The sequence below is a fragment of the Anser cygnoides genome, chromosome 1, assembly GCF_040182565.1.
Source record: "Anser cygnoides isolate HZ-2024a breed goose chromosome 1, Taihu_goose_T2T_genome, whole genome shotgun sequence".
Taxonomy (NCBI): domain Eukaryota; kingdom Metazoa; phylum Chordata; class Aves; order Anseriformes; family Anatidae; genus Anser; species Anser cygnoides.
The window spans coordinates 53739497-53758929 of NC_089873.1; the positions used below are offsets into that span (position 1 = coordinate 53739497).

A 19433-nucleotide genomic window follows, 5' to 3' on the forward strand; every position below is an offset into this window, starting at 1 on the left:
CAGGAGCTGAGGGAGCTGGTTGGTGTCATGTGAAAGCCACACTCTGTCACCTTTGAATGGTCACATCCATCAAGGGAGATTCCTGGTGACAGGAAAAAGGCAAACATCACACCCAGTCTAACTTCAGTACTCAAGAGGATTACAGAGCAAATCTTCTTGGAATTCATGTCCAGCTACATGAAGAACAAGGAGGAGATTGTGAACAGTGAACAGTAGGCCAGCATGAATCAGCAGCGTGTCCTGGCAGCCAAGAAGGCAAACTGCAATTAGGATAGCCAGATGGTCAAAAGATGTGATTCTCCCGCTGCATTTAGCATTGATTGGTGTGGCCTCACCTTGAATATTGTGTGCAGTTCTGGGGTCCACGATATTAAAGAGGTACCTGAAAGGTAAGGTACCTGAAAGCATCCAGAGGAGGGCAACAAAGCTGGGGAAAGAGCTGGAAGGCATGTCCTGTGAGGAAAGGCTGAGTACACTTGGGTTGTCTAGTCTAGAGAAAAGAAAGCTAAGAGGTGACCTCATTGCTCTTTACAACTTCCCAAGGAGGAAAGATGTAGAGGGAGGTGCCAGTCTCCTCTCTTTGGCAACCAATGATAAGACACTCAGGAATGGCACAAAGCTGCACCAGGAGAGGTTCAGACTAGATATAAAGGAAATACTTTACCATGAAGGTGGTCATACACTGGAACAGGCTTTCTAGAGTGGTGGCTGATGCCTCAGTGTTCAAGAGACATTTGGATAATGCCCTCAATAACATGCTTTACAACCATCCAATAAAAGCAATAACATGTTTTACAACCATAACATGCTTTAACTTTTAGAAAGTGGTCAGGCAGTTGGACTTGATAATCTTTGCAGGTCCCTTCCAACTAACTCTGTTATTGTAACAGGTGGCAGAGATTTATCAGGGACTGACAAGCTACGTTGCCTTCTGCAATGCAATGACTGGCCCCAAGAATTTGGGGAGAGCAGTAGTTATAGTTTACCTTGACTTTAGCAAGGCTGTCGGGAAGGTTTCCTTAGTATCTTTATAGCCAAATTGGCAAGATATGATTCCAGCAGGTAGACTACAAGGTGTGTAGAAAACTGACAGGACTCAAAGGCTCAACAGTGTAATTCACAGGTTAGGGACATGATTATTTCCCCCCTTTAGCATTTGTGAGAGCGAGAGTACCTAGAGTGCTTCTTCGGGCTTTCCAGACCAAGATGCTGACTTACTCGAAGGACTTCAGTGGGGACTATAGGACTGCAGAGAAGATCAAGGAGGGATCTAACTGCTGTATTCACCTACCTAATTAAAAGGAAGTTAAAAGGTTAAGCCAGACTCCTCCTGGAGGTGCACAGTGAAAGGACAATAGATAACACATGTAAGATGCAAACTTCAAATAGATACAGGGAAAAAAAAATTGTCGTGAAGATAGTCAAACATTGGAATGGGCTGCCTTATCATTGTCCTTACAGATATATTCTAAACATGACTAGACAAGGCCCTGTACAAGGACGTATGAGGAGCGGCTGAAGTCACTTGGTCTGTTCAGCCTGGAAAAGAGGAGGCTGAGGGGAGACCTCATCACGGCCTACAGGTTGTTCACGAGGGGAAGAGGAGGGGCAGGTGCCAATCTATTCTCTTTAGTGACCAGTGATAGGATCCGAGGGAATGGTGTCAAGCTGTGACAGGGGAGGTTCAGGCTGGACACCAGGGAGAGGTTCTTCACTGAGAAGGTTGTCGCGCACTGGAACTAGCTCCCCAGGGTCGTAGTCACAGCACCAAGCCTGTTGGAGTTTAAGAAGCGTTTGGACTGTGCTCTTAGTCATGTGGTCTGAGTTTTTGGGTAGATCTGTGTGGTGCCAGGAGCTGGACTTGATGATCCTCATGGGTCTCTTCCAACTCGGGATATTCTGTGGTTCTATGATTCTATAATTTGTATCCTCCATGTTGAGAAAAATCAAACAGCTAGAAATTCCAACGCACAATTTGGCTTCACTTCCATGCTATTGTGAAACTGCAGTATCTCTTATCACTGTATGGACATCTGTTTAGTTGAATGCATAAGAGGTTATCACAGCTGATCCTTTAGTGGTGTCTGAATGATAATAATTTAGTAAAGCCTTATGCACTGGTCTGGAAAAAGTAATCATCCCACTGCTAGAACAGGAAGTTATATCGTGTTTGCAATAACATGAAATAACCAAATGTTTGAGACACACAAACTTAATCACAGGTGTCTGAAAAGCTCAGTTTTTTAAAACATTGATGTAAAAATAATTGTATGTTTTTTATTTATTGTGTTTCTATAATGCAAATATAGGAACATAAATTTCAATTGTATCTTCCCCCCCCCCCCCTTTTTCTTTTGTTAATTTGAAGTATTGTGAAATAATTAAAATAATACACTGTAAAATCTTTCAAAATTGTTGCAGATCTATCCTGAGCAACATAAAAAAAATCACTAAAACAAGCAAGAGCTAGCATGTGTTGTGGTCAATCCAGAGCTATGCCTTAGCTGGCCAAGCAGCCAACTGTTACAGAACGTCAGCTGAGTTCCTCCTGCCTTTCTGTCCATGAAGTTCCCTGAAAGAGATGAAATAAACTTTGCCAATCCACCTCTCTCTCAAATTTGGTTGATAATGGTGATCAGTTTCTAAGACTTCAGCAGATGGTCATTAGAGAGCTCAGCTACATTGCACTTTGCTCAGGAAAGCCAGATATTTAATGCCTTTCATTATGCATTAGCTCAAAACAAATGAGCTAAATAGAAATTAAAATGTTAATGCATCTGTTAATCTGTACACTGCTTGAAATAATAGCAGAAGATGTTGTAGAAAATTCTAGGGAAAACACAGCATTTGGATGTTGAAGTAGAAAGTGACAATTTTTAGCTGTAGTCTATATCCTTTATTATTACTTTATACCAAATTGCTTCCAAGTTGATATACACGAAGTATTAAACCAAACAGACAATAGTACTTCCGTTAGCAATGACTCCATCACTGTTAACTATAAAACATTAGACAACAGAAACAGCATGAGCTTTTCATGATAAACCCAGCAATCCATCAGTTTCATCTACTATGGCATGCATTCACTACATTTGTGCAAAGACAATCTGTAACTCTCTGCTGTTTGAAAGCTGTACAGAAAGGTAAAGAATTTATTTTTCAGCTAAAGATACTAGCTTTCTATCTGAAATAGTAAAAACGAAGGAAAATTTGCCTGAGGCGTGAATCCCCAAATAATTTTCAGCTCGTCACCCCAAGAAAAACTGTTAAACGTACTGTTCCATAATGTTCTAAACTGGCAAAGCCCCAGAGCAAAGCGCTCAGATGAATGTTTTTTAGAGTAATAATTCACATTACAAGGACTTAATTCTGCTTATAGTTGTACACGTACGATTCAACATAAATGGATGCTGCATGCCGACAGCCAAAGGCAAAATCTGGTACAAAATATTTCAAAAGGATGAAAACATATTGACCAAAAAAGCCTCAACATTTTACAAGTGAAGTAATGGAATAAAAACAGCTGTATTCATAACCACATAAAAACACTCTGCATTAATGTCCCTAATTTCAGCAAGAATATTAGCAATATTGGCATAACAGGAAAGCTACAGGGCATCCGGGAGTGAAATACCCACATAAAGTAATTAAAATCAGTATTAAATAAGCCATTGGAAAGGAACAAACATCAGGAGGTTATTAATTAAAAGGTATAATATTCTCAACATGCAAACTGGCAGCCACAAATTAAACTCAGAATTACCTTCTTGGTTTTCATACTGTTCTGACAACAGATGGTAGCAGCAGCCTACGCTGCAAACTGCTTTGATTTCAGGCTTGGCAGTAAATATTCGTAGTGTATTTGCAGCAAGATCACCACATGTATGCAGACCCACCATTATACAGTCCTAAGAAGAAAAAAAAAAAGCAACAATAAAGCATCTCCCTGTACAACCGAAAGACTATGAATAACAACAAACTCCAAAACCCAAACATCCTGCAAATGGTTATTCACTTGTAAGGTTTAAATATACAACTCCATGACGACTCCTGGTGTTCTCTTCTGGAATTTTTCTAGGAACAATAAAAGCACTTCAGTGCTAAGAAAACACAGTGTATTTCCTTTATGGGGAACAAGACTGCTCAGCATTTTGTTCACCTACGGAACTATGCATCTCTATACTTTACCTTCAGTGTCCAAGAGGAAGCAAAAGTTTCTGAGTGTGAACAGCAGCTGGTTTAACTGCATGGAAGGGGGCATCTACATGATGACTGGACACTGGCCATTTTGTCTCATCTTTCCTCACTTTCCTCTTATAATTTTTACTACTACTGATACTTGCTTTTCTTACTTCAGATTGTCTACCATAACATAGACAGATGGACCTATCTGTGGCATTTCTGCTACTCTGAACTGATGAAATCAAAACCACTCCCTAAGTACAAGTGTAATATGAAGAGCAGGCCCTGCTCCATCTGCTTTGCTATTTCCAGAACTGTAGTTGTACCGCAGTTTTGCAGTGTGCATACTATCATTCAACAACAGATTGGTATTTTCTTCCCTAAAACAAAAAACAAAGAACTTCAACTTCAGATACTCTGTTTTGCCCATTCTACTTTCTGCTTTCCTTTTTCCTCAGTTTCCCATTTCTCTCAATTTCTCCATCCCAATCAACCCTCTTCTCACTGTTCAGATCAAGACTTTTCCCTCCCAGAATTATTTATTGAAATCTACATGGTAAACATGGTGCTTGTTGCTTTGAATTTCAGTCTTATTCATTAATGGTTATCAGTCAGCCATGGTACATTCAATTGTAGTGCCCTTCTGCAGTCATTTTGCACACGTCTATTTTTGTTGTTCTGTATTACTTTGTTTTTCTTTCCGTATTGTATAGTATTTGTACGTGTCTCCTTTTTTTCCCTCTGATTTTTTTTTCTTCTTCCCATGACTTTTCTCACCTTCCACTTTGCTTGTGCTGCTTCTCTGTGATTGCTTTCTCATTGCCCTAGCACCCAAAATTTTTAGGTGGCAAAAGTTCAGTTCCACTTCAGCTTAGTTCTTAAAAGACTTTTTGCTTGTTAGCCAGCTTCAGCTCATCATTGCACAAATCTTTTCTTCCACATGAAATAGAGTGGAACAATAATGAAGTTTGGACGCTAATGGAAGATACGCACCTGCAAAAGCTGCAGTTAAACCGCTGCTTTAAAATTAGATTCTTTCAGGTGAAAGGGAGTGGCTCCCACATGACATTCATTCAATGTCCATGGAACATTAGTGTGCTCAAAACTTCTGAACAATATGAGTGTAATCTGTCTGTCTGTGTCAGGTACACTTCTGGACAATCACTGACTTCACTGAGGTTGCCTGGGTATAACTGAAAGTACTTTCTGGATTGTTGGCTTAAGTGTAGTAAAATTTGATATCTCAATATTAGTCCTGGGCCTACATACAAACATTCATTTCTATCCCAATATTTCATCAGCAATTCAAATAATTTTCAGAACTTACTGTATAAATTCGTAAATACTCATTTTCCCCAGCTTAGGAAAAATTCAGAAAAAAATCAATTTATGGTTAAAATAAAAAATGCTGATGTTTGTAAAACTAGTTGTAAAATAATATTTTATTTCTAAATATTCTCAGAATACTTTTAGAATCATTTAAATGATTGTACTTTTTAGGTATTTTAATTATACACATTCATCACACACAGCGTGCAGTTTGATTACTATTTTTTTAACACAATAAAGCTTTAACTTTTTACAGTAATGTTTTTAAAGACAGGCAGTGATGTAGTATTTTTTCTGCTTTTTATATCATACAAATCACATGCTAAGCGGAGATGAAAACCGGTTGTGCAAATTCAGAGGCATATGCTTCACCTACTGTTTTACAGGAGCATAAACAGCTCCTCCATAACTAACACAAACCTGTGGTCTTGTATTAGAAATGAATTACACCCCTGAACACATACAAGTTTTCATCTTTCCATAAAAAACTGAATATATCTACACAATCAATGTAAGTTAGCTCAGGCACAGCAACTAACCAGCCATACAGCTTCTAGACTTGTACCATTGCTTTTAAGCAGCTGAGCTTGTGCTTGTTTGTGTAGACACAATCCTTGTCAGCTAACAGATTACTAAATGAACTTACGGTAACTCTGGAAAGACAAAATATAAAAGCATTATTTACAAATAAGACTCGTTACAAACTCTTTACGTTGAGTTTTATAGTCAATACTTTCTGTCATGCTTTCAAACTTTTACCAACAGTAGAAAAATATAAAACTTTAAAAATAAGAAATTTCAGGGAAATTGAGATTCCAGTGCTTAATATACTTGCCTACCTGGTAAATTTAGCTATTTTCTTAATAATTAAATGTTATCTATATCCAGAATTGTAAAATACCTGAATGTGCTAATACTTATGCTGTTAACTTTGACAGCTGATTATTATCTACTCCATAAATTCTAGAGGCTGCTTTACATATTCAAAATAATACTAATATTAAAATAGAAAAACAATCTCTGTATCTGTTAGAAACACTAATGTAATCTGGCTGAAAAACATTTGGTCAAAATATTCATTCACCGATAGCATTTTATGTACACTCATCAAACATTATGTATGTATGAAAACAGCAATATAAAGACAATGGACAATATATTTCAAATATGAGTAACATAACCTCCAAATCTGCTATGATGTCACCGAGTTCTGTTTCCGCAGTGATGTGGGAAGTCAATGGAAAATAAAGGTTTGATTCACTTGACTTGCTCGCTTTGGCTTTGATAGATGCCATTTTTCTTTTGGCCTTTTCCTCTTCACAGAGCTCCCCACTGTTACACTGGGAGGAAGAAAAAATTTCTACAGCATTAGCAGGCAGAACATCGAGAATAGCAAGAGCCTCTTCAGAAAGTTTGCTTTCATTGCATTGTGCCTGAGCCACCAAATCAATTTCTGTTTGTTTGCTGGTCTCAGATGTAGCTACTTCTGTGAAAACACAAGAAGGAATTAAGTCTTGAGTAGTCCTTTGGTCTTGACTTTGAAGACAGCTGTTATTTAAGGTCCTGTCATTGACTGCTTTACATTTAATTTCATTTTGCACTGGACTGTCATTTGCCTTTTCTAATCTCTGGCTTTCAGGATTTGCTCTTGCTCGGCTCTGATAAGCTCTCCAGTGTTTCTTCAATTTCCTGTTCCTTTCATGAGCACCATTGGTGTTGGTGTTCGAGGAATCAATTCCATATACTTTTAAGTTATATTGCATGGACAAAAATGAACTCAGGTAGCCCTTTCCAGAACCTATGTCAATCACCTAGATAATGGAGAGAAAAAAAAAAAAAGAGAGAGAGAAAAAGAAAAATGAGAAAGATTCACTAAATTAGTGAGCAACAAGACACATTTCAATCAAATGAAAAATAATTGCTTAAAAAATTAAACTTGAATTTCATAATTACTTTATCTGTTATACTTCCTAACATGCTTCATCCATTTGCATTTTGGTGCACTTTTTGACTTTAAAACACAGAATCTAAACTGATTTCCTCCAAGAAATAGACAATGCAAAGCTTATGCACTACACACGTTGTGACACTTCTGGAAAAGACTTTCAGAATATATTTTGACATAGAACTGCCTTCTGTTAAAGAAAATAACCATAAAACACTAGCACCACCACCTACCCTTGCTAAATTGGGTCAGAACATATAGTTAGGAAAGGAAGTATTCACAGTATTAAGTTTAGGCATTTAGCTACTGTACTTAGGAGTCTTCTACCACTAAGTATACAGAAAAAAGCATCTTCATGTTCAGTGCTTAACTTAATCACTTCAGACATGACCTAAAGACATGTGTTATCAAATACTGCCTTCTAAGTCAGAATGCTTATTGATACTACTTTCCCATTCTGTGAAAATGATCTATACAAATCTGTGTAACATAAGGATGGTTTTGTAATAAAACAAAGGGCATCACATGTCACATGTGCTTTCCACTGAGTGTTCTGGAGGAAGAAGTGAAAAGAAGGGATAATTAGCTGAAAGTTTAGTTTCTCTCATAGCTGATAGCATGTGCTACTTCAGTGACTGACTGGAAGGAAAACACTACACAGAGTAGTAGCAGAAACAAGGGCAACCTGAGAACTTTAATTACTTAATCAAAGTCTTATATCATGTATGCTTTAATTTATAATAAACACATGCATACAAGAGCATATTTTACAAGAATAGTCAGAGTGTCATTTCTCTAAATGAAGGAAATTATAACGCTTCCTTCTGTTCAGGTACGTATCTATGGAATAGACATAATGACTTTCTTTGTAGATGTTCCTGAAACTGATTGATTCAAGAATATTTTTTATGTCTTGTTCTTGGTTTTTCACATATTCATAAAAAGCTTACATTGATTTGTGTATGTCTAAATACCACTATATACTACCTGGATCTATCTCACACTCAATCACATAGTTTTGTACTAGGTAAGAACATGCAGCACATCAATATCTGTACTGAAATGAAAAGAAAAACTTATTCTTTATTCTAAAAATGTTCAAGATGTGTACAGCCATGGAGCTAGAAAGAAACAAATTACTTTCACAAAGGACTACTTAAAACAGTGGAGAATATAGACCATTAGGTAAAAATTGTCAATCTAGGCCACATGTAGCTTTTTCATCTGCATTCTTCATGTAATATTACTGCATTTTTGCTATCTAAATATACAACAATCCTCAAATTTCTTGAACGTAATCTGTACAGGAGAGGATTTAGAGAAACAGAATTGATATGTTCTAAGCATCTTTTTGTGTTTTGAAAATGTTTGTCACATTTATCACCAATAACCTCTCAGATTATTTAAAAGTAAAGACAGAAAAGTGCCTAAGGAATAATTTTACCCATTATTTTATGTGACAGACATTATTATGTAGAATATGCACACCTCCACTTCTACAAGGTATTTTAATTATTTCTTTTAACCTCAGTATTTGGATAGTAAATTAGTAAATTATTCCTAACTCATACATGTGAACTCCAGTGGCTGTAAAGACAAACTGGTAAGATTTTTGTAGTTGTTTCCAAGAAAAAAGAGTCATAGAATCATAGACTGGCCTTAAAAATAACCTAGCTCCAACCCCCCTGCCATGGGCAGAGACACCTCCCACCAGACCAGGTTGCTTAAAGCCCCATTCAGCCTGGCCTTGAAGATTTCCAGGGATGGGGCATCCACAGCTTCTCTGGGCAACAGGGCAGGAAGGCTCTGCAGGAGGATCTGGATAGGCTGGAGCGATGGGCTGAGGTCAACTGTATGAAGTTCAACAAGGCCAAGTGCCGGGTCCTGCACCTGGGGCGCAACAACCCCAAGCAGAGCTACAGGCTGGGAGATAAGTGGCTGGAAAGCTGCCTGGCCGAGAGGGACCTGGGAGTATTGGTTGATAGTCGGCTGAATATGAGCCAGCAGTGTGCCCAGGTGGCCAAGAAGGCCAACAGCATCCTGGCCTGCATAAGAAGCAGTGTGGCCAGCAGGGCTAGGGAAGTGATTGTGCCCCTGTACTCGGCTCTGGTGAGGCCGCACCTCGAGTACTGTGTTCAGTTTTGGGCCCCTCGCTACAGGAAGGACATGGAGGTGCTCGAGCGAGTCCAGAGAAGGGCGACCAAGCTGGTGAGGGGTCTGGAGAACAAGTCTTACGAGGAGCGGCTGAGGGAGCTGGGGTTGTTCAGCCTGGAGAAGAGGAGGCTCAGGGGCGACCTTATCGCTCTCTACAGTTACCTTAAAGGAGGCTGTAGAGAGGTGGGGGTTGGTCTGTTCTCCCACGTGCCTGGTGACAGGACGAGGGGGAATGGGCGAAAGTTGCGCCAGGGGAGGTTTAGGTTGGATGTTAGGAAGTACTTCTTTACCGAAAGGGTTATTAAGCATTGGAACGGGCTGCCCAGGGAGGTTGTGGAGTCACCATCCCTGGAGGTCTTTAAAAGACGTTTAGATGTAGAGCTTAGCGATATGGTTTAGTGGAGTACTTAGTGTTAGGTCGGAGGTTGGACTCGATGATCTTGAGGTCTCTTCCAACCTAGAAATCTGTGATACTGTGATACTGTAATACATTGTTAAATTAGCACTGGGAGATCAGTTCTAAAAAGAGAGGAAATTTTGACTAAAAATAAGAAGGCAATGATCTTGTGCTAAACAAAAAGACTGGATTAAATTAATCCTTGCTTTACCTTCCCTTGATTACATAAGGAAAGGTAATCAGCAATCCACAGTATATCTGCCAAGCATGCACTTTTAAAATTAAATTTCCATGATATAATGAACTCCAAAGGTCCTGTCCATGGTGAGCTGGGTACTATGTTTAAACACAGTTTCTGGCACTGCACAATCAAGAACTCCATTTCCAGAAGCATTCCAGCATTTCCCAGCATCAAATCACAAATTTAATGGATGCTGAATACAGAATTATATTACACTTAGGTTATACACTACAACTCCTGCTGCACATGCTGTAATTTCCAAGGAAAACTTCCATAAATACATTAAAGAAAACAAATGTGCATTTAAGCAGAGAAGAATTAGCACCGGCTTCTTTTCCAGCTTTAATCAAGAGCTACTTTCTAAAAAGTTCCACTTCTGTGATAAGAATGATATTTAAGAGGGGCAGTAAACAATTGAAAGAAATATTAAATTGGTTTGCTTTAATGTTTTAACTCAAATCATTAACCTAGAAGTGATTACAGTAGTAGTAAAATTTTTGCTTTTATCCTCATTTTTACTATTTACTATACTATATTGTAAAATACCACAAGAGGACAATATCCTCTACCACCCATTATACATCATGGTATGGAGGTGAAATGGAGGGCATTTTTCAATCTGTCAGTGATCTGTAATATCTGAAAGAAACACCCTGAGGACACGTGCTGTTGTAAAACATGTGTTGTGTTTTCATAGCTCTAGATTTTTTAATTAAAAGCTACATACATTTTGTTTTGCTGAGAAGGACAGAAAAAAATCAATGAAGAAAAAAACTCTCCTAAAACTTTACAATTCATGTATTTTCTTAAGTTGAAAGGTAACCAAAACAAAAGAAGTTGCTTTTTAATAACTGAGGAGGAGGAGGCTGGCTTCTCTTTTTTTTTTTTCTTTTATTTTTTTTTAACATGTACTGGAAAGCTCTTTTCATATATTAGGGATTTGTAACTTTGAAAAAATAAATTCTGTTACAGTGTATGACTAAAATGGAAAAAAGTTAATATAAAGCAGTCGGCATTTCATATTCAGTGATATACTGCAATCATATTTTTCATTAAATGCTACATTTTTTTCAAAAAATAAACAGAAAATAATCCTAAAGATACTACAAGCTGTAACTACAAGTGCATAATCACAAGCTGAAATTGCAGCATATTGACAGATACTTAATAATGATTGGTTTGAGATTTTATTAGTAACCAGCTACATCAGGATTTAGGTTAGGTCATTAAGGTGGCTCTACTTTTTTCCTCTCTGAATATGGGTTTTCCTTTCCTTTCATTCCTGAATCTCAAAGGAACTATTTAAAATCTAAATGAAAATGCTATATGAAACACCACCAACTCACCTTCCAGCAAATGAAGAGAACATTTGTTATTACATTATAAGAAAACTATACTTTTCCACAACTTTTTCAGTATATGAAAGTCTTCAACACTTGAACAACTGATTCTTGCCCAAAGCATAAGGTAAGCAAGGCAAAAAATATGCTAATTAATAGAGAAAGTTACTTTTATTTATCTGCTACTTCTGCATTTTCACTCTCTGTGGTTGTTCAGGGCATCTGCGTTTGTCACTGTGTCTGGCTCCTGAAGGAGCTACTGGAAAGATCACGCTTCATCTCTGAACGATAGCAGATGCTCACAAATTGATCGTGGCTCATCCAGTAATATTTGGCCTTAATTGCAGTTCTCTATTTACTTGTGAATCCCAGTTGTATGGAGAAGATTGCCTAAAACTTTGCCCTGCGCAGCTGTTCCTCACAAAACAGACACGTCAGAATGCAGAGTTTTGATCTCAGATTCCATGGACGCTGGACGCCTGACACAAAGCCATGAAGAGTACTTCACCAGAACATATTGGTTATATTATCTAAATTAAACTCAGTCTGAGCCAAATAACTTCCAAAACAAAGTTCTTCATTGGCTACTCAGAGCAGAATCCAAGTTTTGGGACCTGCCATGGACTTATGGTGGCAGCAGCAAACTCTGCAGTCACATCCATACTACTAAGCAGAACATGGTCCTGTATTCCACCACCAGCACATGACTGCCCATGCCATTACCTTTTAGCAACCTCCCAGGTATGAAGCAGACCAACTAACACTCATTGTGAAGGCCAGGCACATCTGGGGGACAAGATACACCAGAAATCAAAACAACACAGACTTACAAAGTGCAGCCGTCTCTCTTCCTTTACCCACATCTGATACAGTAATTTTAACTAGACTCAGACGTACTTTCTTAAAAAGCAAAAACAGGCTCGGGGGAATATGTACAGCATAAAATCTAGGTAGATAACTCATGAAATCTAGGCAGATAACCTTATTAGTGTTGTGTTTATTTTTAAACAACTATAAAATCTGTCCTCCAGAAAATTTTCTGGGAATGAATATTAAGCTGGAGGAAGTTAGTCTCCTAGAGCTAACACCTACAGCTGCTCTCATGGAAAGCAAATGCAGCTTAGATGTAGAATGGAATCAAAAACAGAGTCCAGGTCGACTAGTCATCTACAGACTAAAGCAAGAGTGAAGATACATTAGGCACTAACTAGCGTTACAGAGATGAAAATGGTTAAAACAACTCAGTTCACTCAACTGCTTAAAAGTTTAGTCTTAACAAAGATCTACATCACGGAATCAAACAATGCTTCATATATAAAGAGATCACAGGCAAATTACTCTCATGGAAAATACGGAAGTGTTATTAGTGTTACTTTCATCTAAAGCAATGTGAAATAAGGTAGTGAATAAAGTCAAATATTGTGATGCTTGTATTTTTGTCAACAGGCCTATAAATAAATATCTACAAGGTTTTAATGCAACAGTGACTTAGAGAACTGTGCAATCATAATTGCATATTAAAAAAAAAAAAGGGTAAGTTACAGTCACATTTTGAGAAAGGAATACTACAATTCTTCACCATCCAACTTGCCATGTGACATTGCTATTGGAAGGCCTTACAGCGAACTTCCAATACCTGAAGGGGGCCTACAGGAAAGCAGGGGAGGGACTCTTATTCAGGGAGCATACTGATAGGTCAAGGTGTAATGGCTTCAAAGTACAAAAGGTTTAGATCAGATATAAAGAGGAAATTCTTTACTGTGAGGGTGGTGAGGCACAGAAACAGGTTGACCAGAGAAGCTGTGGATGCCCCATCCCTGGAAGTGTTCAAGTGTTCTCTGCAAACTGAACAGGTCATATCTAAATTCCTAATTGAAGATAGATCTCCATCCACATTAAAGAAAAGTGAACAACAGTATTAAAGAACAGGAAATAATTTAAATTCCTTGTTCCAGAAAAAAAAAAAAAAAGAAAAAAAGATGCGCTTTTAAAATTTCCCAGAATTTCAGCATTGGTGTCTCTGTGGTAGTCTTACGTGTCTGACAAAAGGATGAAATTTTGCTCTACTATTGATGTCTGTGGTAAATTGCCAACAGTGTAATACAGATAAGTGAGACAGTACCTGTGCATAGCAAAAAACAGTATGTTTTTTTTAGCTGTTCAATGTATAGAGGATGATTATATTTCTTTCCTTTTTTTTTTTTTTTTTTTTGCCATAAAATGAATATGACTCACTAAAAGGCAGTTCATTGAGACTGGTGCATCTGTAAACAAAAATGTCCTTCAGCTTGCACTGGAAGGCTCTTCTTTAGCTACAATTATTTAGATAAAAATAAGAACAGCAGAGACAGAATATCAAAATATGGTATTTGAACAAAATAAGGAGAATAATTTGGAAGCTATACCGTAACATACAGTACAAAATGCTTTCTTACCTGTTTTATACCACAGTAATTTGCTATTTTGTCCACAAGCTCAGACATCACTTGTACTTCATGTGATTTCTTATTATTCATAAACTCATCGGTTTTGATACCTGTATCATTTTTACAAAAATATATACACATTAACACAATTCATAATAATGAAAACTTATGATTAGTCAAAATAAATACCACCCTAAAAGTATGCTTTAGAATTTTCTATATTTTAAGTGCAGTAATATTTAATTAAACACCCACTATGTAATTACAAGACTAAACTTCTGAATTACAGATAAATTAGTAAAATTCAACACACTTTAAAATTTAGTTCTGCTAGTGTAGTTTTTTTAAAAATGTACATATTTAATATCTGACCAGATATTAGACATAAGCTACTACTACAAAACTACTACTTTTTCCTGTTCATTAAGAATATTAATTTTTATGTCACTCATCACATTTACCTTTACATATTTGAAATATAAGGGCAAGGACAATTAACAATTACATAGTGCAGATTGTTAATTCTCCAGATTTGGTCACAGTACCAAGTGGGAGATACCTGAAATAAAAGTTATAAGCAATGCTGGTGAAATTCAAAGGAAGCTGCAATTTTTTTCTTTATTTAAGCTACAGATAGATTACAGATCTGCTATATCTTTCCGGAAAAAAATGATTCAGAATTTGTTGATGAGAGGTAGTCAACTTCTGCCACTGGTTTACATATTTACATCCCCCAAATAATGAACAGCTCAGAAGCAGCTCCCCTGTGAGAAACCCTGTGAGTTAAATCAATGTCAATTTTTGTAAGTCTGGGTGAGGGTAGAAGAAACCAGTCTGCTACTGGTGAGCATGCTCCTAGAAAACAAAATTTTTCCACATAACTATGGAGATTAATATTTTCCCCTTTTCTGCTTTTTGCACAGTATGTGTTCATCTGTCCAGAATCCGATCGTTAGGCAAAAACTATGTTCATTCCTTGATCAGACCATGCTGGGAACACAGCCAAGAGCGTTACTTCTTTAAAAGAGAGTGGGGAATTGCACTGAGCTCATGAGAAACCTAGTGTTTTCTATATTTCTCGCAAAACCCACAGGATCTCTCCATTTCTTCAACATCTGTTTTTTTACAATAAACTGTTATGACAATACTTAAAATGTAATATAGCCTCTATGAACTGACAAAAGAAAATAATAGCCTAAAATATTTTTAAACAACAAAAAAAAAGCACCAACAAGTGACCTGCTAAAGTGTTCACTAAAGATTCTCATTAACTTTAAAATTACGGTGATCTCTGTGGCCTCCTTAAAAAGATGCTTAATTTGTAACCATTTCAAATGGGAAAAAAAAAGAAAAAAGAAAAAAGAGAGAAAATAGAAAATATAGACCTTTTCTCATTTATCTTTAAACATTTTGAGATGTGGATAAGCTTATCAAAAAAGAAAGAAAGAAAGAAAGGAAGAAAAGGAAGAAAGGGAAAGGAAAGGAAAGGGAAAGGGAAAGGAAAGGAAAAGGAAAAGGAAAAGGAAAGGGAAAGGAAAGGGAAAGGGAAAGAAGGAAGGAAGGGAAGGGAAGGGAAGGGAAGGGAAGGGAAGGAAGGGAAGGAAGGGAAGGGAAGGAAGGGAAGGAAGGAAGGGAAGGGAAGGAAGGGAAGGAAGGAAGGGAAGGGAAGGAAGGGAAGGAAGGAAGGAAGGGAAGGGAAGGAAGGGAAGGAAGGAAGGGAAGGGAAGGAAGGAAGGGAAGGGAAGGAAGGGAAGGGAAGGAAGGAAGGAAGGGAAGGAAGGAAGGAAGGGAAGGAAGGAAGGAAGGGAAGGAAGGGAAGGGAAGGGAAGGGAAGGGAAGGGAAGGAAGGAAGGAAGGGAAGGGAAGGGAAGGAAGGAAAGGAAAGGAAAGGAAAGGAAAGGAAAGGAAAGGAAAGGAAAGGAAAGGAAAGGAAAGGAAAGGAAAGGAAAGGAAAGGAAAGGAAAGGAAAGGAAAGGAAAGGAAAGGAAAGGAAAGGAAAGGAAAGAGAAAAGAAAGGAAAGAGAAAAGAAAAGGAAAGAGAAAAGAAAAGGAAAGAGAAAAGAAAAGAGAAAAGAAAAGAAAAGGAAAGAGAAAAGAAAAGGAAAGAGAAAAGGAAAGGAAAGGAAAGGAAAGGAAAGGAAAGGAAAGGAAAGGAAAGGAAAGGAAAGGAAAGGAAAGGAAAGGAAAGGAAAGGAAAGGAAAGGAAAGGAAAGGAAAGGAAAGGAAAGGAAAGGAAAGGAAAGGAAAGGAAAGGAAAGGAAAGGAAAGGAAAGGAAAGGAAAGGAAAGGAAAGGAAAGGAAAGGAAAGGAAAGGAAAAGGAAAGGAAAGGAAAGGAAAGGAAAGGAAAGGAAAGGAAAGGAAAGGAAAGGAAAGGAAAGGAAAGGAAAGGAAAGGAAAGGAAAGGAAAGGAAAGGAAAGGAAAGGAAAGGAAAGGAAAGGAAAGGAAAGGAAGAAGGAAAGGAAAGGAAAGGAAAGGAAAAGGAAAGGAAAGGAAAGGAAAGGAAAGGAAAGGAAAGGAAAGGAAAGGAAAGGAAAGGAAAGGAAAGGAAAGGAAAGGAAAGGAAAGGAAAGGAAAGGAAAGGAAAGGAAAGGAAAGGAAAGGAAAGGAAAGGAAAGGAAAGGAAAGGAAAGGAAAGGAAAAGGAAAGGAAAGGAAAGGAAAGGAAAGGAAGAAGGAAAGGAAAGGAAAGGAAAGGAAAGGAAAGGAAAGGAAAGGAAAGGAAAGGAAAGGAAAGGAAAGGAAAGGAAAGGAAAGGAAAGGAAAGGAAAGGAAAGGAAAGGAAAGGAAAGGAAAGGAAAGGAAAGGAAAGGAAAGGAAAGGAAAGGAAAGGAAAGGAAAGGAAAGGAAAGGAAAGGAAAGGAAAGGAAAGGAAAGGAAAGGAAAGGAAAGGAAAGGAAAGGAAAGGAAAGGAAAGGAAAGGAAAGGAAAGAAAGGAAAGGAAAGGAAAGGAAAGGAAAGGAAAGGAAAGGAAAGGAAAGGAAAGGAAAGGAAAGGAAAGGAAAGGAAAGGAAAGGAAAGGAAAGGAAAGGAAAGGAAAGGAAAGGAAAGGAAAAGGAAAGGAAAGGAAAGGAAAGGAAAGGAAAGGAAAGGAAAGGAAAGGAAAGGAAAGGAAAGGAAAGGAAAGGAAAGGAAAGGAAAGGAAAGGAAAGGAAAGGAAAGGAAAGGAAAGGAAAGGAAAGGAAAGGAAAGGAAAGGAAAGGAAAGGAAAGGAAAGGAAAGGAAAGGAAAGGAAAGGAAAGGAAAGGAAAGGAAAGGAAAGGAAAGGAAAGGAAAGGAAAGGAAAAGAAAAAAAGAAAAGAAAAAAGAAAAGAAAAGAAAAGAAAAGAAAAGAAAAGAAAAGAAAAGAAAAGAAAAGAAAAGAAAAGAAAAGAAAAGAAAAGAAAAGAAAAGAAAAGAAAAGAAAAGAAAAGAAAAGAAAAGAAAAGAAAAGAAAAGAAAAGAAAAGAAAAGAAAAGAAAAGAAAAGAAAAGAAAAGAAAAGAAAAGAGAAAAGAAAAGAAAAGAAAAGAAAAGAAAAGAAAAGAAAAGAAAAGAAAAGAAAAAGAAAAAAAAGAAAAGAAAAGAAAAAAGAAAGGAAAGGAAAAAGGAAAGAGGAAAGAAGGGGAACATGAAGAAATACTTTTTTTTTTTTTTTTTTACAAAAATGTAAGTTTTGTCTGTCTGGTCTCCTAAGCAGCACATTCACTCTGAACTATCACCACATATCACACCTTTTATACCTTGCAATAATATGAAGTCAAATGACTGAACAGAGTAATGCTCTGCGAAGTAGAATTTCAAATAGTACTTAAGTCAAATGAACACATTTCAAACACCGAGGGGTAAATCCAGAAACAAGACCCAACTTACAAAAACTGAGGTTCCAGTTTAAAAAAATACAGTTTGCTTACACCTACTTAGATAAAGTATTTATCACCTTAGTTACTGTAGTTTCTTAACTACTTGCTTACTTACTGCAGAATGAACACTGCCTATACTTCAGCACATGGAAAATTACACTGTTTACAGAAAATTACCTACTTCTTATAAATTTTATTTTTGCTGAGTTTTATGCAAAATTTTGCTTGGGATAGTTTTTTTTTGTTTTGTTTACTTTTTACTATTTTGACAAACAAGCAAACATATGGCAATCTAACAGAAAAGTCTCTATTTGGGGGTTGGTTTATACGGCCAGAACTTCTTTTTGTGACAAAAAAGGAAGTGATGTTGAAATACTTCACAGAAGTATTCTGGATATCATAAAGGAAAGCTTAATGTTTTAGTGGTACTCAAATGTTGCTTATTTACACTGTGAATCCCCTAGCATAAGTAGCTGTTTTCCAATAGAAAAACTGCTTCAACCCTATACAGTGCCATTTCCACCTACATCATTAGTTATGAAGTAGAGAGAGTGAGGGGAGACTGTCTTACGGGCCTAATGCAGGTCTTCCTAAGACCTCCTACGGCAGGATGTGGGGTTTTTATTTTTTGTTACCTGTGGAAATTCAGATATACTAGATAAAAATTCACAGTCCATGCCAAACCACCACCTGTGCAGGAGTTACAGTACTGTGATTCAATTCTATCAGCCATACTGGCAGGGACATATGCTAAAAAACATTGAGACAAACTGATATTTACAGTCCATGCAATTTAAAGATGGGTTTGTTAACAGTCACTGCATGACTATTACCTTGGCCATAAACATATTGAAAAGGTAGAGAGTACTCTAACTCCAATGTTCTAGTAATCCTCTCTTCTTACATCAGGTGCATAAAATAAATTCTCCTTGCCGGCTTCTGTCCCTTGGGCCAGGTTCTTCTGGATCCTGTGCGCTCACTGCAAGCAACCCAATGGGGCACACAGCGAACTTTGGTAGCAAGCAATGGAGAAACCCCTTCACATTCAGACTACACTTAAATACTGGTACTTAGCTTTTCAAGCAATCATTCCAAGGAAGAATAGTAAAACGTCTATATTAATATGCTGAAGAAGTTTGAGAACTATGCAAGTATGCAGTCTGTGGGAACAGGCTTATAAGCAGGCTTGTTTTAGAACAGGAAAATTTATTAAAAACATCTCAAACGTAAATTGAATAATCCTGATGCATATTTTTCAGAATATGGGCAAGGCCATCATAAAGTTACTAATTTCTCAGGCTGACATGTCTCTTGATTTGCAAGGTTTAGTAAGTCAGGAAATTAAATATTTTCTGAAATACAGAATTAACTCCAAAATACCTAAAATATTTTAAAGGATCAAAACTTTCATTTGGCAACTTTCATACTACAAATACATAATTTTATATTTTGCTTTTGCCAAACAATTATCAGGAAATTCAACTAAGTTAATTTAACTGATACTGCCAATTCAATACAAAAGTTTTGAATTATAATACCATTTGGAACATGTTTTATTTTCTCAGAGAAGTACCACTTAG

The 19433-nt window shown here is 37.2% G+C and overlaps 1 protein-coding gene across 2 annotated transcripts in view; it reads right to left on the reverse strand.

Annotated features, from left to right (window-relative positions):
• The window catches only part of METTL25 (methyltransferase like 25), a 68959-nt gene that overhangs the window by 40289 nt on the left and 9237 nt on the right, over positions 1–19433 (reverse strand). For both annotated transcript variants that reach the window (XM_066995681.1, XM_066995685.1), the window contains 3 exons: positions 14024–14124; positions 6693–7322; positions 3764–3908 (listed from right to left, as the gene is read on the reverse strand). In XM_066995681.1, coding sequence (XP_066851782.1) covers positions 3764–3908; positions 6693–7322; positions 14024–14124 — 876 coding nt within the window. The remainder of the gene's footprint in view (positions 1–3763; positions 3909–6692; positions 7323–14023; positions 14125–19433) is intronic.